This window comes from Mauremys reevesii, linkage group 4 (genome assembly GCF_016161935.1).
Source record: "Mauremys reevesii isolate NIE-2019 linkage group 4, ASM1616193v1, whole genome shotgun sequence".
Taxonomy (NCBI): domain Eukaryota; kingdom Metazoa; phylum Chordata; order Testudines; family Geoemydidae; genus Mauremys; species Mauremys reevesii.
In genome coordinates this window covers 94,723,085-94,745,651 of record NC_052626.1, presented here as the reverse complement: position 1 = coordinate 94,745,651, position 22,567 = coordinate 94,723,085, and the positions used below count along the sequence as shown (strand labels likewise).

At 38.1% G+C, this 22,567-nt stretch overlaps 2 protein-coding genes across 20 annotated transcripts in view; both read left to right on the top strand.

The window, feature by feature from the left end:
* FAR1 (fatty acyl-CoA reductase 1) overlaps nucleotides 1-15,277 on the top strand; it is an 81,254-nt gene extending 65,977 nt beyond the window's left edge. For all 10 annotated transcript variants that reach the window (XM_039535898.1, XM_039535895.1, XM_039535894.1 and 7 more), the window contains 2 exons: nucleotides 9,461-9,588; nucleotides 12,270-15,277. In XM_039535898.1, coding sequence (XP_039391832.1) covers nucleotides 9,461-9,588; nucleotides 12,270-12,432 — 291 coding nt within the window. In that variant the 3' untranslated portion in view covers nucleotides 12,433-15,277. The remainder of the gene's footprint in view (nucleotides 1-9,460; nucleotides 9,589-12,269) is intronic.
* A 110-nt stretch (nucleotides 15,278-15,387) lies between these two features.
* The window catches only part of OVCH2 (ovochymase 2), a 71,071-nt gene continuing 63,891 nt past the window's right edge, over nucleotides 15,388-22,567 (top strand). For 7 of the 10 annotated variants that reach the window (XR_005597810.1, XR_005597808.1, XM_039535885.1 and 4 more), the window contains exon 1: nucleotides 21,952-22,083. Coding sequence is in view for 5 of the 10 variants with exons in the window: in XM_039535885.1 (XP_039391819.1) it covers nucleotides 22,049-22,083 (35 nt within the window). In the remaining 5 variants the exon portion in view is untranslated. Of the gene's footprint in view, nucleotides 15,945-16,571; nucleotides 16,662-21,951; nucleotides 22,084-22,567 lie in introns of those variants that run through there. The other 3 variants (XM_039535888.1, XM_039535887.1, XM_039535886.1) reach the window with 1 other exon arrangement.

The following is a 22,567-nucleotide window of genomic DNA, read 5'->3' as shown; positions in this document are numbered from 1 at the left end:
TGTAAAAATAGGGGGATAGCCCATTAAAAGCCTCAGATTAGGAACTGAGAGCTTTGCTCATAAGCTTTGACCAGGGGTCCAAGTGCCCTCCCCAGATGCTGCAGGGGAACAGGCCCAGTTGCAGTACCTGGCAGCTCATGAAGTACGTGAGCAAGAGAGAACAATGGCAGAGCTGTGGATCAGGGATACTAGATAAGCTGAGGAGAGAGCACACTGAAGACAGATGGAACATATGGCAGCAGCCAACAAACAGATTGAAGAGAGAGCCTACTAGAGACTCATGGAACAATAGGAGGCTGAGGAGAGAGCTCACACATTGCAACTGAAAATACTGGGGCATCCTCAGCCAATGAATCCCTCCCCCTACACTGCCCCCAGCACCAGGGAGTAGGAGAAAATCTGCCTGACTTACAAAGAGACTGACTGTGTGGAAGAGTTCCTGTCCACGTTTTGAGACTGTATGGTATCCACAAGATCGCAGAGGATAAGTGAATGCCTATCCTCTTGACCAGCTTAATCAGGAAAGCTAGAGAAGTTTTTAATTATATGGAGGAAGGTGATGCTAAGATGTAAAAGAAAATCTATTGAAAAGGTTTAAAATTACATCTGAGTCCTATCAATTGAAATATAGAAAGCTTAAGATGTTTGACAGTATCACTTGTTGAATATGTGCGTAAAACGTGTAATTTTGTAAGAAAATGGATAAGGGGGGCAGGGACTGAAGGCAGATATGAAAAACTGTTTGATTTGGTGGCCCAGAAGCAATTGATTATACATGAGGTGAATATCGAAGCTGAGATGGCGGCTACTGCCTTTTAAACCATTTTTAGCAGAGCATGTTTTCACAGGGAAATCTTGTCAGAGCAGGGCGCAAATTTCATGTCTGTAGTTTTCAAAAGGTTATGGGAATTGTATGGAGTGAGGCATACAAAGGCTGCCTTCTATCATCCAGAAACTAATGATGTAGTGGAGAGATTTAATGGGACTTTGAGAAGTATGTTGAAGATGTATGTTACCAGCTGAGAGAGTGACTGGGATGAGTTACTCCCTTATTTGTTGTTTGCATATAGAAGCATTCCCCAAGAATCTGTCGTCTTTGTCCCCTTTAATCTACTTTATAGGAGATGCGGGGATACCCCTAGATTTTATTCAAAGCTCTTGGGAGGGCAGTACAGAGGAGATAGGCCAGCCTGTAGCGGGGTAGTCACTCATTTTAAAGAGAATTTAAAGGCTATGATGGATTTTGTGCAGCAGAACTTTGAAAGGAATCAGCCTTTTGAGACCTCTTGGTATGACAGGCATGCTGAAGAAAGATCTTTTGACTTAGGAGATTTGGTGTTAGAGTTGATTCCAGTGAGGAAAAACTGCCCTCTATGTCTGCAGGATTTTGGGGAAAGACCTTTTCAGATGATTGAGTGAATGAGGTCATTTATGATGTAAGGAAGTGCCATGGCAGGGGAGCTGTACAAACTATACATGTCAATAGATTGAAAGCTTACCACGAAAGGGAGATGCTAGTGAATATGATTTGTTGTACTGATGAGGGAACATTTACTGCCCCTTCAATTGATTTGGTCAGGGAGGGTAAGGAAGAGATTCTTTTGGAGAGCACTGAGATGTGTGAGGGTTTGATCCCAATCCAGAAGCAGGAGACTTTAGCCAGGGCTGGATTAAAACCTTTAGAGGTCCTAAACACTAAAAGATTATGGTGCCCCCCATATGTAATTCAAAATAAAAACAATACCATAAAATAAAATTTTATTTTTCGAAATGACACAACTTACATGTATGCAAAATTCTGGATAAGTTAATCGAAGCTGACTCGACGAAGCATGTCTGCTTCCATACACAATAGGGAAAGTGAATCCAGTCTGCCCTGATACGTTGTTCTCTGAGGGTTTTTTATTCTTTTCAGCTGAGAGAGTGTTTTGCGGAGCAGTTAATAATCATCAATGTTAGACAAATACATAGTGAGATCTCTACATTTGGAAATACACATTGTATTCCATCTTTCAATATTGTGTCATGAAGATCAATGTGACTGAATTTCATTTTTCCTGTTTCATTAAACTTTGCGCGCATATAACAGTGGAACTGCCGTACTTCTCAACAGAGATTCATGTTCAAGTCAACAGGGTATGAGTCAACTAGCTTTTGAGAACCTTGTGAATATTGCTCATCAAATAAGTACATATCATTTAGAAAAGAAAATCTACTTGATACTTCTTTGTACACTTCACCTCTCCTCTTCATATGAGCTTCAAGTGTATCAATTATAGCGTAATAAGTAGATATGCAAAATTTGTCTCTAGGATTCAGTGTCGTTTCTGTTGCACTTGTATCATTTGCTTGTTTTTTCCTGATTCGCTTGCATGACGGCTGCTTTGTACTTAGGCAAGATATCTTTTGATACATCTTCAAATCTTTTGAAATCATTCCTCAAAGTGTGTAAGTCGTCTGCTAATGATTGACAGAGGTCTGCACATGTTTTCAAATCCAGTTCTTTTTCTTGGAGAGCTTGACTTGTGTGGTAAAAGTGTTGTAAAATTTTATTCCACATGGTCAACATGAATACAAACTCTAGTTCCTGCATCTTGTTTGCAGTGTTTTCTGCCTCTCGTATAGTTTCTCCCTTTTGTGATTGGTCTTCAGCTATACTTTCTACTGCATTCACAATCTTTGAGTAGGACTCCAGAATTGCACTTGTTGCCACTGCATGTGCCTCCCAGCGAGTATTAGAAAGATTTCAACACACGATCATTGCCCAAATATGTTTTAAGAACTGCTCATCAGTGTGTTGAGGCAGAGAAAAATGTATAAAGTAACTGGACTGTTGAGAAAAACCTTACTGCCACCAGACAACAATCAACAGCACTGCGGCCAACAAGATTGAGAGTGTCTGCAGCACATGGTATGAGTATGGCATATTTGTTCTGTTCTAAAAGCTGCTTCTCCGTTCCTTGATAACACCCTGACATGTTGGCAGCGTTGTCATAAGATTGACCTCTGCACTTTGAGAAATCTATTTTGCAAACTTGGCACAGATAATGCAGCACTTGATTTGCTATTTCTTCACAGTGTGGCTTTTCAAATTGAGGAATGTTATAAATCGTTCAACTGGTTTTCCATCTGTGGGAGACACACATCTTAGTACAATACTCAGTTGATCAATATGTGAAAGATCAGGTGTAGAGTCGACAGATAAACTGAAGTACCCAGCAGTACTTATTTCATGCACAATAGCTGAATGAACTTTGTCACTCATTAGACCGAGTTCATCACATATTGTCTTGGATGAGTATGATGGGTTACCTTTGCCAGCATTCCCATATTTTGCGATATGGCCTGCTAAAAATGGGTCAAACTGAGCCACAAGCTCCAACAATCCCAAGAAATTTCCATTCTGCAATGATCCAAATGTGTCATTTGATCCCCGGAAAGGCAGACCACATTCAGCTAATGTTTGAATAACAGCTATAACACGCTGCAAGACAGGTTGCCAGTATTCATGCTCCCCTTTAATTTGTTCTTCCCATTTTTGTGTCAATCCAAATCCCTGTCTTCGATTTAAATATGTCAACATTGAATCTCTGAACAACATGGAAATAGCACTACTCACAATTAAAACAGTATTCTGCCAGTCACTAAATCCATCTGCAGCAAACCGGGATGTTGAAGGTTTATATGCAAAAAGTTTGCAAACAAAACAGTACACAGACCCTGTTGATGGTGAATACGGTAGCCATTCTCGAGTGTATTTCTCACCATTCGCTTTCATGCCGAAAAATATTTTTTGTGGACAGTATCTTGTTTGTTTGCCATTGGTAAAAGTCCGATGGGATTTCTCAAATGGCCCAGTGTGGTGTTGACAGTCATTTGGTCCACGATCTATCCAGTAAGCTGCTACATCGGTACTGAAATCAACTCACATACCGGGATCTTTTCTCCTAGTGTTTACAGCATGAGCCGGTTCAGTCTTTGACATATCCACACCTTCTAGAACAATGTCTGTTTTACCACCAGGAGTAGGATGATCAGTTAGTCTCTGACACATCCACATGTTCTGGAATGGTGTTTGTTTCACCAATAGGAGAAGGGTCAGTCTCTGAAACACCTACAGGTTTTGAAACAATGTGTGTGCTACTGAAAGAAGATGTTGCTTCTGATGGATTTGCTTTGAAAAATGATGTCAGTTTTGAAAGATTTTGGAAAATTTCACTAATTTTTTGTTTGTTTTCTTTTCTTCCGCCAGTTTACGTTTCTGTGCTCCACTCAGTTGGTTACTGCCCCTTATCTCAGTTACCTGAACTTAAAAAAAATAAATAAATAAAATAAAATAAAAAATTACACAACATACACTATTTTTGTGTGTGTGTATGTATTTATATATATGTGTATGTATGTGTATGTGTGTGTGTGTGTGTATGTATATATAAATAAAATGGAGAAAAACTTAGTTCTCACTTATTTGTTTGGGTACAGCAAAGTCAGATACTTTATTCTGTTTAGCAGCTACAGCAGGGAGAGAGTGCACTAGGACATAGGGTCTCCCCTTCGTAGACCGGTCTCTCAACAGGTAAACAATTACAGCAAGCATTTATACTTTTGTAACAGACAATAATAAGCAACAGCTGCATTTTGTTTATACATAGGTCATCCTCATATCTTGTTTTTCTCACTTAATACAAAATGTAGACTGGAGTCTCTTATCTACACAAGGTCGTAACAACTTCTCACACAGTTCTTTTCCACTCGCCTCACACAATCCTCGCTTCTACAAATCTTGCGTTATTAGGGTTACAGTTAGCCTAACTCTTGCTAACAGAGACTGTCATGCATTAAGATCCCTTACAAATCCCTGTCAGTTCTTTCTCTACTTCAACAATATATATGAAAGAAAAAAGAATCACATACATATAACTCAGAAGAATATATCAATAATAAAACAAATTTATGGCAGTACATAACAATCTGATTTCCTCGCATTATTTTGATCTACGTTAGTAGGACGCCCCCCCCCCCCCGGTTTAGGTGGGGATAAGTAATAAAAAGAACATAAAAACGGGGGAAGTGTGTGTTGTGGAGTGTAAGGAAGTCTAATAAAGTTCTGATTTTTTTTTCCCATGATGACTACTTCTATGCTTTTTTTGTAAATATCAAATACCAAATTTTTTCCCAAAAAACCCTCATTTTTTGGTGCCCCCTGCTTTGCTGGTTCCCTAAGCACGTGGTTAGTCTGCCTATTGTGTAATCCAGCCCTGATTTTAGCCCCTTTGAAGCACCACAGACAGGTATTTTCCAACCAGCCAGGTTTAACTGACAAGATTGTCCATTCCATTGAAACTCAGGGCTATGCCCTTCTCGTAGCAAAGCATCTCATGCTAACAGAGACATGCAGAAGGAAATTCAGGAGGAAGTGGAAAGCATGCTGGATATGGGGGTGATTACTAAATCAAAAAGTTCCTTGGCATCATCTCCTATTGTGATGGTACCTAAAAAGGATAAAAACCATGAGGTTGTGTGTGGACTTTAGGAAGTTAAATGCTATTACCCAACCTGACCCATATCCTACAACCTGACCAGAGGACCTGCTGGATCTATTGGGGAGTGCAAAATTCATAAGCACTCTGAACTTCTCTCAATTGGCAAATTCTCTTGTATGCTGATGCCCAAGAAAAATTTGCTTTTATAGTGGAATCTGGCCTATAGGAGTGTAGAGTTACACCTTTTGGATTAATTTAATGCAGGGGCCACCTTATAGAGGCTTGTCAATGAAATGTCGCAGGGATTGCAGACCTTTGCCAGGGCCTGTATAAATGACTTGGCTCAATACTTTCCTGTTCAGTCTAGTCCAAACAAATTTTAAAAAAACCTAAATTTGAGTCTAAGAACTTTTTTCTAACATGGATTAAAATAAGTGATGTGGGTGAATGCCTTAGTTGAGCTTTAATATAGTTTTCAGACAAAAATAAATCCACATCCACGTCATTTAGGGAAAACCATCCTGAAATCTGCTAGCAACAATAATAGTTAAAGCACAGTCTTTAAAGGACTTAAAGGACAGGGCCTGGAAAAAGATCAGGAGTCACTCTTCTATTACAATCCCAGTCTTTTTTTCCAAAACAAGAAAACGTTTGAGAAGCATCTCAGAGCAATCTTTGAGACCACAGATATATGCTTGTTTACTCATTTTGTACAAAGTACATAAATCCAGGAACAAAGAAAACAAGCTCCAGGTTTTTTATCAGCCCTGGGTTGATCTCTTTCAAGGACTGCTTTATATAGCAGTAATAAGGCTCTTGGACCAAAATTCAGGAAGTGCAGTTAAAACTAAATAACTTTAATTGCCCTGTGTCTCTTCTGACACAGGTGTCTTTGTTTAGTATGTGTCTGGGCCTTTTTGTTCTCACTAATGTGATTACGTACACTCAGACTGCGGCAGAAGAAGCCAAACATGGCAGCTGGTTCTTTCTCTATAAGTAAAGTTTTGGCATAACCTAACCCAGTCTTCTGCACTGAGGGAAAAATTATGCAAAGTTTCTTGTCTTCTTCCTGAGTTACCAAGTGGTCTTCAGATAGTGTGAAAGATGTTGCTAAAGCAGGAATATATGGTTCTTTTACCTGTAGAATGCCTTCTACAGCAAGGATACATTTGTGGAGTACATGTATCTTAAGTACGTAATCTAGCACTTTGTAAACTGGTAAGATTCACTCTGAAAAAGTACATCTAAGATGGAGAGGGGAAAATGTAATTATAATAATTTGCACTCTTTATAGTGAGTTTATCTGAGGAACTCCAAACACTTTTTTTATTAAATGGTAACTAAGCCTCATTTACCATGAACAGAAGTAGCATTATTTTATACTGGTTGATGCTGAACACCTACAACTCACCTTGGGCTGGTCTTTACTAGATGATTTCATCATGTTTAAATGGTATTATGAAGAGTTGTGTTAGCAGACATGATGCTTAAAACCTGTTTGTCCTGATCAGTTGTGGCCAGCATTGTGGATGCTAATACAGTTCTTCACTAGAAGACCATCCCATTTGAACAAGCCCATTGAAAGTCCTCAGAAGATACTGTTCCTCAGAATCTTATAGGTTCATATCCATAGTACCTAGGCATCAGCACAACTAAAACACATATACACGCACCTAGATGGAAGCACTTTCATTTGTCAAAAATGTTTTATTTTGGTTTGGAGGCTTTGAACTGATGATTTCCTTCCCCATTTCTTTTTTCAATTAAAAATCAAGCTCTGTTCTTCTATTCCTTCCTCCTCCTTTGATGGGGATGTGTGTGCATGCATGCTCATTCTGGATGAAGGTGGACTAGAGCATGTGTATGCATTCATAAATGAATGGTGAGGTGCAAAATGTGAAAGTTAATTAAAACAATTAGTAAAAAGCAAGATAAACATGCATCGAGTAAAGCAATGTAAAATAAAAACAGTATTACATTGATTAACATTGATATTATATAAAATATCCTGGAAATATTATTGAGTGACACTAAATGAAAGTAACCTAGAAAAAGCAAATGAAAAGAATAGGTTTTGGAATCATGATTAAAAGTTAAAATCATCCCAAAACTCAAGGTAAAATGTCTGAAATAACTATAAAAACCTAGTGCAGCTACTTCTTCCATTAAACTAGAGATGTGGTAGTGTTTTGATTTAAAGTTTGAAGGCTGTGCAGGTTTTAATGGGAGAGTGGACACACTGCACTTTATACTGTTTGATCAAACAGAACAGCCAGTTGGTATCTATTTTTTCAAACTTAATCCCAGATCATTTTCCTTAACTAAGCAATTCTGGACTGCTAGTCTCTTGTTCTGATCTTCAAGGGGAATAGGAATATACTTTGGATTGTTGCAAAGCCACCAAATAGCCTTTGCCTACAGAGAAGTTTCCTAAAATTGAAGAATGTGCCCAAAGTAATTTTTGAACAATTTGAAAGTTAAATAATGGACTTTCTTGATGTGAAATGAAAATATAATATCTTAAACATTATGATTTAAAACTTTTAATTTTGAGAGCTTTCGAGCATAATTCATATTGGCACTAGAAAGTTTTATTTCTAGATTGTCAGTACATTTGCATTTTATATGCATGTCTTGAAATGTATGTTAATCTTCTCAATATTTTGAATATTGAAAGAAGATAAATTGTTAGGAGAGAGGAGACTGTCTCCTCAGTTCTAGGAGGTTTATTTTTCCTGATATTTTCCAGTGATCCAAGTGAACTGTGAAGCTGCTTATTTTGTGAATTGGCAGCATGGATGCTAAGGAGTTAGCATATGTAATATCAACTTTATGAATCTGGATAAATTACCAAGGACATTTTTCCAGCTTACAGAACTGTTTACTTGACTCTTTTGCCCTTGTCATGATCTCTCTAGTTCTGTTTTCGGAAATCTGTAGCATTTGTAAGGTTAAAACCTCTAGAAAATTGTAGTGTTTTAAGAGACTTGTCATGACTGACATCACAGACTGTTTTGATATTAGGGAATCCAGAAATCCACACTGAAAAATTAAGTTCCTAAAGCTACCAGAGTGATGAAGAAACTCCTTAGTGGTAACCACATAGGACTTTACATTCTGTATGTATTCTACAAGTGTTTTAAAAGAACTGCATAGGTAACAAAGAAAATGGTTGAAGGACTAAAATAACAAAATCTTAGACCATTCAATCTATTGTGGCGTTAAATAATACTAAAGAATAACGTACATGCCATCAATTTGAACACCTCACAATGGAAAACAGTAGTATAAATGCCTAGGCCTCTTTAGACAGTTTGGAGCATGAGCTTTCGTGGGTGAATACCCACTTCGTCGGATGCATGCATCCGACGAAGTGGGTATTCACCCACGAAAGCTCATGCTCCAAACTGTCTGTTAGTCTATAATGTGCCACAAGATTCTTTGCTGCTTTTACAGATCCAGACTAACATGGCTACCCCTCTGATATTTAGACAGTTTGTCTACACGTGGGCTCACAGTGGTGTAGATGTACAGGGTCCTAGAGCCCAGGCTGCAGCCTGAACGCCTGAATCACAGTTAAACAACCTGTTAGCTTGAGCCCTGTGAGCCCAAGTCAGCTGGCATGGGCCAGCCATGGGTTTTTAATTGCAATATAGACATACCCACAAACTCTGTAAGACCAAGCAACACACTTATAAGAAATTTTTCAGATGGGGAAAATGAGTCACTAGCTATCTTGCTGAAGGTCACACATTAAGCCTGTGGTAGAGCCAGAAAATAAAATCTAGATCTTTGCACTTCAGGGTATTTTTTTATGAAAGCACGGGACACAATTATTTTCTTGCCATCATTTTGTGATGGAGATATCTGACCATGACATGTCAATTTTTGTTGTTGCGTTATGAGACTGAAGTGTAAAGTTAATGTAATGATTTTTTTCTTAAAAGTTTTAACCATTAGGTTCTCTTTTTATGTAGGTGTTTAATTTTGATGTTCGACAGTTACACTGGGCAGAGTACATGGAGAACTACTGTATGGGAACTAAGAAATATGTACTGAATGAGGAAATGTCTGGTCTCCCTGCAGCTAGGAAACACTTGAAGAAGTAGGTTTGCATTTCAGTGATTTCTTCATATATTACCCTTTCTGCATATTGTTTTTCCTTTCCTTGTCTATCTCTGTCCCTTCTTGTCCTATGGCTTAATCATGCTTTTTTAATATAATTCTAATGGAGTAATCTATTCCCCCTCTGACAAAGTGATCAATCCATTCTTATCAGAGTTTGTTGTAATGCTTTGGAAGACTGGTTCTGTGTGGAAATGAAAGGGTCTGTCTTGTATTCCCTCACTTTGGAATAGAGGAGCCACTCTCTCAACTGGTTCTGCTGTCTGCTGAGTCCTTCTGTTGTAGCTCCTCTGCTCTCCCTCCTAAACCCCCTGACATCGCCCCCCACCCTCCCATCCCCATACAATGGGCAATGCATTGTTGCCATGAGAACTGTTCTGTCCAGTTCAGTATTAAGCATGCTTCAGTTAGAGGTAGACTTTTCTATATTAAACTTTTCTTTCTGAGCTGAAAGAGGTTTGGGCTCTGGAATGTCCTTTTTCTCAGGTCTGGTGTTCAGTTCAGACTGGGAGCCTGTTTAGCCATATACAGCCACCAGCTGCCTAGAGTTTGAAGGAATCTACTTCTTGAATCTAGAACTGATGTGGGGGCTTAGCAGAGGATTGGCTTTTTAGATAAACTACTACTGTGTAGAACTGTTTCCCTGGATGAAGGATGGATAGGCTTTGGCAGTGTGGGAGTAAGAGAATGGCCTGGATTTAGTTTTGTAGAGAGAGACATTTGGCTATGACATGAAACAGTAACTGCACTGCAGTAGGTGGGCAAATACCAGCTTTGGAAAAAAATGGCATGCAACACAATTTCGTCTGTTTCCTGGGTGCCTGAGCTTTGGCTGGGATCCTTCCATCTGCTTTCACAGTGCCAACTGGGTTACTGTCAACATTTGGTAGCCAGTGAATTCTACCACTTTCAATATGTGAATTTGTTAGGACTTAGTGAATGAGAGAGGTTGGCCTACTTTCTTTCTGAGTGGTCTGACCAATCTGCATGCAGAACATACCAGTTCTACACAGCTTGTAATCAGTAAAACCATTTTTACCCTTTCTGGCCATTCTGGCAGAGAATGGGAAGAGCAGTGTGCTACTGTGTCTTGTCTCTCTAGTAAGATTTAAAAAAAGACCAAGCTGCACAGCAGAAGAGCCAGCTAAAGATCACCAGAGCTTTGTCTATTGAGCAGTTCTGGCGCCAGTTACTAAGGAAGAGTGAGAAGAGAAATTGGTGTCATCTAGTGTCTGGAAGCGCAGTAATTTAGTAGCTACAGTTATGGCGCTTAGATGAATTGGACACTACGTGAAAATAAATAAAAAGCCACTAAATCACTTGCATTAAGGCAGCTTTGACTGTCTTCAGCATCTCTCACATTGATACTGAGCAACACTTGTTTATCACAAACTGAATGGCTTCCTTTGTCAGTAACTTTTCTTCTGTGTTACTATAGAGGTCCCATAGTATCTCCATGTATAAAGTTGTATTGTTATCTCCACTACTTTCATACGTAAATCCTACACCACTGATTATGAGAACATTTTAAATATTTTTGTCCAGATGCTACAGTGATATGTGCTCTGGAAATTCATAAACTTAGTCTTCATATGTAGATTTCAGTGCAACTTTTACAGTACTTAGTCACAATGTCTTTTTTCGTTTGGTGTGAAGAAGTCTGTTTGGCCAACAGAGTAGTTTTAAAATTCACTAAGCAGTTTATCTAGCTTTGTAAAGAGAAGAATCAATTTAATTACATATGTCTACCTTAAGAACAGATCTCTCTCCAGTCAGAGAGCAAGAGAACACTTTTTATATGATACAAATAGTGTTATAACTATTTTTTTAAAGAGGCTGCAAACAGGGAAATGATTCAGCCAATCTAGAGAGTGAAGTAGTTCTATCGTGTCTGCTAGTTGACTTCATTTTTTTTGGAGCTATGTCTGCAGTACTCATACTTATTGTGCTTATTTTAAATAAAAAAGACCAAAAACGGAATGACCGTGGATTAGAGAAGCTACAAAGTCCTGTTACATGGTTTAGGGCCACCATCTTGGATTCACACCTGTGAAGACTACCTACCTTCAGAGATGCATTACAAAGAAAATTAAATATTAAAAAAAAATGGTCTGAGATTCTGTCTTCAAAAGGAGTACATCTAAAGTTGTAGGTGCGTTCTAGGGTTCCCATAGCTGAAAAACCTACAATTTTTTTTGTCAGCCACAGTCAGTCAGTACTGTGTATGCTAAACCTGTTAAAGAAATGAATGGTGCATGTTCTGGAAACTAAGGATTAGTGTCCTTTCTAAAAATACATGGGAAAACAACCATGTGTTGGCCTTGAATTTGCTTGATAAATATCCTTTACTGTTGGCATATTATATTTTTGTTTATTCTGTAGTACAGTCACTAACCCAGTTATGTGGCTTTCCTCTCCATTCCTGCCAAGCCCCTTTCTCAATGATTAAGTCTGTTCCCAGCCCTCTGGGATAACTGCAGATGAGCTGCTGCCCCTTCGTTCAGTTAATTTGGCCCACAGTGCTACTTGGGGTGTGAAAAGCGTGGAATGCCTTGTATTCCATAATCAATTAGAGGTTGCACTCTATAGCATCTTGCATCTGCACAGCTCAGTGTTTTCTCAACACTTACAATTTTTACATTTTCTTTAATTCTTTCCCAGGTTAAGGAACATACGTTATGGCTTCAATACAGTCCTTGTGATCCTGATCTGGCGTATCTTTATTGCAAGATCACAAATGGCGAGAAACATCTGGTACTTCGTGGTTAGTCTGTGTTACAAGTTCCTCTCCTACTTTAGAGCATCCAGTACTATGAGATACTGAAGAGAAGAATTTTAGCATTAGGACATCTATGCATATGGTGGTCTAACTGCACAAAGCCTGTAAAATGTACTTAGTCATCTCATCTTTTGTAAAAACATGAAATCATCTTAGACCTGGAGTGTGAAATATACAGTACAGTATATGTAATGTTTAATTGTGTATTCCATGAAAACTTAGAGAATAAAACAGTTGAATACTGGATCAAATTGACATTAGACAAATGTGTTAGCATTACAAACAAAAATTTATCCACAGCAAGTTTAACTCTTTGGCCTGGGCAGAAACATTTGGATTATTGACCAATATAACTGTGCAATTCTGGAATGCATTTGATTGAAATCTGCCTTAACAATTAACTTCTGGTTTTAATATTTACTGTAAATAGGCACATTCAGTAAGAACAAAATATTGACTCAGTTTGTAGACCTATTTATTTGAGACTCTTCTAGATTAGTGACTTTTGTGCCCTTACAAGCCCATATGAGTGACCGTGGATCTTTGTAAATTACTGATAGCTCCTTATGTTGTTCTGTTCTTGACTTTTATCACCTTTCCCTCACTTCCTTCCTCAAAGATGGTAAGGATATGATGAAGACTCCTTCATTAAAAGAAATGCATCTCTCTTAATTGAAAGGCTAGTTGTCTGATCTAGTCTTCAAAATGCACACACTGATTATTTCTGCCCTTATACACTGTCATGAAACTCCCATTAAAGTTAGTGAGAACCATTTGCGTGTCTGAAAGCAAAATCAATCCTTGTATTGAAAAAAGAAATAAAAGAAAAGGAACAATAACCGTGAAAAGAACAGAAATGCAAGCTGTTGAATTTCTTCGCCCTAGATGATGGCTAGATCAGGAACACAGAGACAATAATTACACACCTAGTTCAAGAATAACCTCTCCTAGAGGAATTTCCATAGTCTTTGCTACTATTTATATTATTCATAGAATATATTTTAAGTTCTGGTTGGCTAAAACAAATTGTATATTCTCAGTCAATAATGGTTTAGCAAGGTATGCTATCTCCCATAATCATAATCCCAACAAAATTATCTTACTAGGTGAAGGATTGAAGTTAACATACTTGCAAGAAACACATTAAATAATGATCCAACACAAACCTGCATTTCACTGGGGAGGTAGGGAGAAGAGGAATCCTACACATCTTAAATAAATTAAGAATTTTTTTTAAGTTTACAATATTTAGTAGCAAACTCTTGGCTAAAATTGAAGAAATCTATTTTTCTGCATGTCTATTTTGTTTTAGCAGGAGAAATACGTATTGACTAACTGCAAGAAACAGCTGAATTCTATTTTGATGTAACACTTAATGAATTTCCCTTTATATCTCAATTGCCTACAGTTCTATTTTAAAACATTTTTAACATTGCTTTTATTTGACACACTGACCTGCACACCTACATGATATGTTCTCATTAAAATGATCAGTTTATGCTGTACTTAAATCCAGTATGTGTTTTTGAATATGCCTGGAAAGGGAAATTTTGAATTAATCATACAAAAATTACATACATATATGCATATTTGTTTTCTTTTCCCATTTGAAGTAAATGTGCAATGAGCTTATTTTGCTGTTCTTGTGGAAAGCTAACTTGAAAGGAAAACACTTTATTTCACGTGGGTGTATATCTAATTTTGGAAAGAGAACAGCTTCCTTTGTTGAAGCTAAATACTCTGTAGTAAGTACTTAAAACCTTGCCTCCTTTTAAAGATTCTTGTGTGTATATTCTTTACAGTGATACAAAACTATAATGGTTTAGGACCATACCATGAAGTGTGAGAGACCTCTGACAATGGTTGAAACTACAATAAATTCTGGCTTTTGTGATTCAGAGTGTTACACTTAACTGTAATATTCCTAATGTATTTGTCATAGCTGCCTCCCTGTGCATCTTCAGTTGTTGGATTTGAAAATATACTGTTAATGAAATGTAGATTTTCTGCAGAAAGTGCCTGGAATCTAATGAACCACCTTTTCTGGTCTTGGTATGTGGGTGAACTTGGAGAGAGGCCGAAATATATCAAGATTGTGAAATTAATAGTTAAACAAATTTTTCTCTCTGTAACAATAACTTGTTTTTTACATAATTCTTTTAAACTGAGCAACTGAGAACTATGAAGCCACTGAATTGATTTTTCTTGTCCATAGCACTCTTTAAGGAATCTCTGCTATTGAATGAATAAATGATTGAAGTAATTGCATCATTTTGAGCATAAGAATCTCTAATCTTTCCCATGTAAACTTAACCATTTAAAAACCCCAGGCTTTTCTTTATAATTGAGACTATGGTTAGCTGTGGATTACTATTTTTGTTTCATACACAAACTCATCAGTCACCTTGTTTAATTCATGATAGTGACTTATCACATTAAGTACATTTATTCTGTCATTCCACATGAATCAGCCATTAAAATTTTATCTGAAGGCACTTTTTTTCCCATACAGGACACTATATTTTTGCTTTTTTTTTCTCGTATTAATGTTTGCAGTTTTCTGTTTCCAGAACTATAAATATTAATCAGAACATACTGGATCTATATTTTGATACCGTAAGGTTAACGTGTCCTGTAACTCACTAAATAACAGTGAAATTTGACATGTTAAGTAGGAGGAAGAGCAGTGTGAAAACTGATGGTCATTAAACGGGTATACCGGTATTTAAAATATGGGACCAAGGGAAAAGTGCTTTTTTCCTATAATGGGATTTTCTGCCATAGGAACAGATACTCTAAAAGAAATGTTAAATCTGTAAGCTTTTATAAGACATCAATAGAAACATCGGGTGCCTTTGTTTGTAAACCAAAAATAAACAAATCCCTTAAATATGCCGTTTATAATATTTATTGCATCTTTACATATACTGAATTTCTCAAGTTTTAAGTTAAATTGTGTGGAATACTTAATTGAAAATAGGATTTACAGAATTCAAGGTTATACTATCTTGATAAGCTCTTTGTAGTTACATATGCATTTTTATGTTTTCTTACAGAAAGTCTAGTTGGTAAGGGTATCTCTCATGCTCTTTTTATTTAAGAGGACAGAGCACAGACTAAGATTTTTATGAGGTATTGCTCAAGTGCATAGCTAGGAATATTTGGTTATATTGAAGTTTGTTACTAACTATCACCATCTCTTTGTTGGTAATGTCAATTTCTGTATATCTGAGTGCATAAATACTTCCTTTTGCAGGTAAAAGAGTTGAAGGTTAGGAGGAAAATGAACCTAAATATGAAAGCTAAGGAAATACTAGTTAACACCGCAAGTTTATTCCCACCAAATGTGCAGTACACCGTGGCTTTGCAATAAGCTGTAGTCTTTAAGTTTGCGTGAGTGAATTGCAATCACTGTACCACAGAGACGGAAAACCTGGAACTTCTGAGGAGAATGCAGGAGGAAGTGTAGCTCTGTACAAAAACAGTGTTCATAACTCACCAGGGCTAAGGCATGACATTCATGCCTGTTTTCACTTGCCCTTTGAAAGATTACACTGGTAAGCATGATAGGTTGGATTTGTTAATTCTTCTCTCTCACACACACTCTCACACACACACACACTTTTCTAATGTCTAAGACTCAGATATTTGTACTGCAGGAAACTATAAACAATATACCAAATTTGATAACCTTCCTTCATAAATTCCTGATCTAGTATTTACAATAATGTACAGGGATGGTTGTGTCAGACTGAAGTAAATGTCAGATCTAAGGAAACATGTATCCTGTTATATAGGAGAGATGAGAGGTGTAGATAAAATATTAACTAGCACTAAATTTGCATACTTCATATGATACTGGGGGACAAACTGATAATTTAATACAGAAACGAAGCTAGGATACTGCTGTAGACAAATGTCGGAAAATGCTTAAAATATATTCTATTCATGCTGTCCTTTTAAAAAAAAAAAAAGCTTAATATGGAAAAGATTAAAGCAAGTGTTCACAGTACTTGTGACTTGCTAGAAGCTATGCAATAGCTCAGTGAACAGTGTAAGTGTGAATTACCCACTCCTGCTTCGAATCTGCAGTGTAGTGATCTGTATAAGGGAGAGGGCAAACTGGGTTCAGAGGGCCTCATTTTTTCCTTTTTAACTTCAAGCTTTTCTTAAATTTATTATAGTGCCTCTTGCAATGCATCTACTTTGGCTTTGTCTGTTTGAAGAAGCTTGCTGTTTCTTTTGTCTGCTTCAGATGACTGGATAAATAAAAGGTTAGTTAACTTGACCACCAGTCCTATTTCTCTGTCCCCTCAAGGTAAATTTTAACAGTGCTTCCACTTTCAGGATTTATTTATAAGCTCAAACCCATTTTTCCTCCAACACTATCTTGTTACTTTCTGTGGTATGAGGTTGGCAGTCTCTTTGGCTTTCTCTACCCTTCAACAGATCTGTGACTCATATTGATAGATAATTAGTAATTGTACTACCATCTTGTCTTTTCACGATATGGAAGGGCTGAAACAATGACAGCTTTGAGCAATTTTAACTGTGTGCATTACTGTGGAAAATGAAAATAATGACTAATTGGTGAGGTTAAAAGTTCTGATTAGTTTAGAAATGTACTGAGATAAAATTTAAAGCATTAAGAATGGTGGTTTGAATGCAATGTGTGGGATTTTTCTCTTATTTCTAATTGCATCCTATCAACTTCTAGTATGGTGGCTGCTAACAGTGGCCTTTAATTTCACTTACTAATTGAATGGCTGTTCCTCTCAGGGCAGTAATTGGAAGGACACTCTGATTTTCCCCAAAATGAATACACTTTTATTTTTATTGTTGGGTTTCATTCTGATAGGCACTGTAGAGATACAGATAGTAAAAACTTATTTTTTAAAAAGTGCAGTATGTGGCATTTCTCTGACCATCATAGCCAGCATTCTATAGCAGTCTACTGAGCAAAAACTAAAACCCCAACATTGTTGAGGGTAATCTAGTCTCTCTCCTTTTAAGAAAGTGAAACAGAAGATGACACAAAATCTAGAATTGTAATATTCTAGAATTGCTAGGTGAGTGCTTGGTCTCCCTGGAAAGGGATGAGAGACATAGCAACAACTTACTCTGCTTCTTCTCATCCACATGCATTGTTGACTTGTTTAGACTTGACCTGTATAAATCTTCTTAATAGTACTTCAGTACACTGTACACTGGACTTCACATGCAAAATAAGCGAAATAGCTAAAAGGTTGCAGTAATGTACAAAACTTGTTGATGTTATGATGCAAGTAAGGCATTAAATAAAAAACCCTGAAGTATCATTGTTTAATCTCTAAGGGGCCCCTTGATCCTAGTTTGGCGCATTAGTGAAAGGAGAAAGAATGCAAGTAAGTAATGATTCATTTTGGTAAAATACAAGCTAATACATCTGGTCAAAACTTCCCCTACACCCAGGTAATCAATTGGAGTGATAAACCTGGAAAATAGTATGTCAAGAGATCTTTGGACAGTAATTTATGTGAATTTGTAATTGGCTAAAACAGTCCCTTTCTGTATGCCTCTGGTGAGATTACACCTGGAATATAATGTTTAGTTCTGGGCTTGCAGTTTACTGAATGCTCTCTCCTTAATTCATTTTTCCAGTATGCAACAAAAGTGGAGTGTGGAGCAGCTTTATAAGGAAAGATTAAAAGCTAAACATACAGCTAAGCAAATATGAGAAGGGGGCAGAGAGTATAACAGTCCTCTACAAGCATATGAAAGATGGAAATATTTAGATTGGTACAGTAACTCCTCACTTAAAGTCGTCCTGGTTAACGTTGTTTCATTCTTACATTGCTGATCAATTAGGGAACATGCTCGTTTAAAGTTGTGCAATGTTCTTTTTTCTAATGTTGTTTGGCAGCCGCCTGCTTTGTCCACCACTTGCAGGAAGAGCAGCCTGTTGCAGCTAGCTGGTGGGGGCTTGGAACCAGGGTGGACTGGAGCCCCGCTATCAGCTCCCCTGCTCCCCTAAGTTCCCTGTGCAGCAGCCAGCCCAGCAGGCTAGCAATTGGCAGTTCAGCTGTCCTTCCCCTCACTGCCATGTGCTGCTCCTGCCCTCTGCCTTGAAGCTGCTTCCAGAGACTCCCGCTTGCTGGGAAAGGGGGTGGGGGGAGCTAATGTCAGGGTGTCCACCTCCCCCCTGCTCCTGCACCCCACTTATCCCTTCTCCATATAGAGCAGGGAGGGGACATGAAGGGAGAGAGACAGAGAGCTTGGGGCAGCAGCTGCTGTCTCAACTTCCAGATCCACTTAAAAAGACAATGCACTTAAGAGTGGGTCAGCTTATTTAAAGGGGCAGTGTGCATCTCTCTCTCTGCCACACACAAGGTGTGTCTGTCTCTGCTATGCTGTCTCCCCTCCCTCGTGTTGGTGCTGCCTTGTGTGAGAGGCTACATTAACAACAATGTGTTAATCCTTGAGGGCTCAGCCAAGTGCTAGTTCATCATTTAGCAGTAAGGCATTCCCCGGGAAATATCCCTCCCTCTTCCACCCTCTAACTTCACCACCTCAACCAAGCTTCACAATCATCATAGCTGTGAACAGGATTAAATTGTTTGTTTAAAACATATACTGTGTGTATATCTATATAATATATAGTTTTTTGTCTGTTGAAAATAATTTCCCTGGAACCTAACCCCCACTCTATTGACATTAATTCTTATGGGGAAATTGGATTCACTTAACATCGTTTTGCTTAAACTCGCATTTTTCAGGAACATAACTACAGCGTTAAGCGAGGAATTACTGTACAAGGGCAGTAATGGGTGATATTATAAAATGGGGCAATTCAGGCTAAATATTAGGAACATCTTACTGGTAGGCTAAATATTAAATTTAAAGCCTCTTCTGGAAAGTGGTGGAAGCTTTATTGCTTGGGAACTATTAAATAACTATGAAGCAAAAGAGAATGCATAGAAGGAACCATCCTGTATTGGGGTGGACCAGATGACTTGAGGTCCAGGACCTCCATGGTAGCATTCTCTGAAATGCTAAATTAAATTAAATCAGAATGGAACCAGATTGACCTTTTAAATGCCAGCGTAGGGCAGTTTTTAAACTTAGGGCTGGGGGAAAGCTGACAGGTGCGGAGGAGCATGTAGTTCGGTCAGAGGCATCCTTTAGGGGAAGATCTATTAATGGAGATTCTTTATTTCCTAGTAAAGAGGAGAGGATGGAAGACGATAAAAATATGGATAGGATCTGATGAGAAACAGTCCAATGAAAGAGTCCCATTCAATTGCATCATGTAATAACAGACAGCTAAAAAGTGACAACTTTTAAAAGTGCTTATATACCAATGCTAGAAGTCTAAATAATAAGATGGGTGAACTAGAGTGCCTCATATTAAATGAGGCTATTGATGTAATAGGCATCACAGAAACTTGGTGGAATGAGGATAATGAATGGGGCACAGTAATACCAGGGTACAAAATATATCAGAAGGACAGAACAGGTCATGCTGGTGGGGGATGGTATTATATGTGAAAGAATCAAGTCAAGTAAAAATCTTAAATGAACCAAACTGTACCATAGAATCTCTATGGATAGTAATTCCATGCTCTAATAATAAAACTATGACAGATGAGCTATATTACTGACCACCTGACCAGGATGGTGATAGTGACTGTGAAATGCCCAGGGAGATGAGAGAGGCTATTAAAAAAAAAAATGGGGGATTTCAACTATCCCCATATTGACTAGGTACATGTCACCTCAGGATGGGATGCAGAGATAAAGTTTCTTGACCCCTTAAATGACTGCTTATTGGAGCAGCTAGTCCTGGAACCCACAAGAGGAAAGGCAATTCTTGATTTTGTCCTAAGTGGAGTGCAGGATCTAGTCCAAGAGGTGACTATAGCTGGACCATTTGGTAATAGTGACCATAAAATAATTAAATTTAACATCTCTGTGGCGGGGAAAACACCACAGCAGCTTAACACTAGCATTTAATTTCAGAAAGGGAGATTACATAAAAATGAGGAAGTTGGTTAAACCGAAATTAAAAGGTACAGTGCCAAAAGTGAAATCCCTGCAAGCTGCATGGAAACTTTTTAAAGACACCATAATTGAGGCTCAACTTAAATGTATACCTCAAATTAAAAAACATAATCAGAACCAAAAAACTGCCACCATGACTAAACAATACAGTAAAAAAAAAGTGAGAGACAAAAAGGGCATCCTTTAAAAAGTGAAAGTTAAATTCTAATGAGGAAAATAGGAGCATAAACTCTCTGGCAAACGAAGTGTAAAAATATAATTAGGAAGGCCCAAAAGAATTTGAAGAACAGCTAGCCAAAGACTGAAAAAATAATAGCAAAAAATCTAAGCACATCCGAAGCAAGAAGCCTGCTAAACAACCAGTGGAGCCACTGGAAGATCAAGATGCTAAAGGAGTACTCAAGGACGATAAGGCCATTGCGGAGAAATGAAATGGTTTCTTTGCATCAGTCTTCATCCACATCTTCAGCCGTGAGTTTCCCAAACCTGAGCCATTCTGTTTAGATGACAAATCTGAGGAACTGTCCAAGATTGAGGTTTCAGAGTAGCAGCCGTGTTTTGGAACAAATTGATAAACTAAACAGTTATAAGACACCAGGACCAGATGGTATTCACCCAAGAGTTCTGAAGCAACTCAAATGTGAAATTGTAGAACTACTAACTGTAGTTTGTGACCTATCATTTAAATCAGCTTCTGTACCAAATGACTGGAGGATAGCTAATGGAGGTGATGCCAATTTTTTAAAAGGCCTCCAGAGGTGATCCTGGCAATTACAGGCCAGTAAAGCAGACTTCAGTACCTGGCAAACTGGTTGAAAATATAGTAAAGAATAAAATTGTCAGACACAGAGATGAACATAATTTGTTGTGGAAGAGTCAACATGGTTTTTGTAAAGGGAAATCATGCCTCACCAATCTACTAGAATTCTTTGAAGGAGTCAACAAGCATGTAGTTGCCAGAAGCTGGGAATGAGCGACAGGATGGATCACTTGATGATTACCTGTTCTGTTCATTCCCTCTGGGGTACCTGGCAATGGCCACTGTCAGAAGACAGGATACTGGGCTAGATGGACCTTTGGCCTGACCTAGTATGGCCATTTTAATGTTCTTGTATTCTTTTTCATTTCTAAATTCATGTCTAGCCAGTAGAAGGGGAATTGAACATCATTCATCTTGACTGGCTACAACGAGACAACTCTGTTTCAAACAGGAGTATAAAGGAATTGCTTTTCAGGTTCTTAAGTAAATTTTAGCTCCTGTGAAATGTACCAGAACTAGAAAAATATTTTTGCACAGAACAGATACATCATTGATAACTGCACAAACTTCCCTACGCCGCCTTGCCAATATGTCTGTGACCAAGAAACAAGAGGCTTCAATATTTGTCTTCATGCTCACTTGTGCTTTAGCTTCTCTGCTGATCCTGTCAGTGATGGCTTGTGTTTATATTTGTGCATAGGGCTTGCACTGAGACTACAGTTAATTTCACATGAGCAAGTAACAGCAGCAAGCAACAATTTACATATCTTCAGCCATGATCCAGATTCAAACCAGTGAAAGGTTCTAAATCCCACTCTGAGTTTGAAAGTTAAAGAAAAAAATGAAAACCCAAAGACAGGAATGTGTGGTGATCCCCGTTCTAGGTGGGACAAATGGTGAGTTAGATCATGAGCATGTGAGGTGGATAACTTGATAAGTTATGAGGGGAAGCTTATCCATCTTGACAGTAAAAAGCGACAGAGTCCTGTGGCACCTTATAGACTAACAGACATTTGGAGCATAAGCTCTTGTGATGCATGTGTCTGACGAAGTGGGTATTCACCCACAAAAGCTTATGCTCCAACACGTCTGTTAGTCTATAAGGTGTCACGGGACTCTTTGTCGCTTTACAGATCCAGACTAACACGGCTACCCGATACATCTTGACAGTGTTCCTTTTATTATTACATGTATTATATAGAAGCACCTAAAAGCTTCATTGTGCTCAGAGCTGTACAAACACCCAGGAAGATGATGTTCCTGCCCTATATAGTTTACAATCTAAATAGAAAAATGTGATAAGTATGTTTCTTGTATATTTTTAATTTTCCCCAAAACTGTTCCCTCACCTACCCAGTCCAGGTGCATCAGTAAATGTGC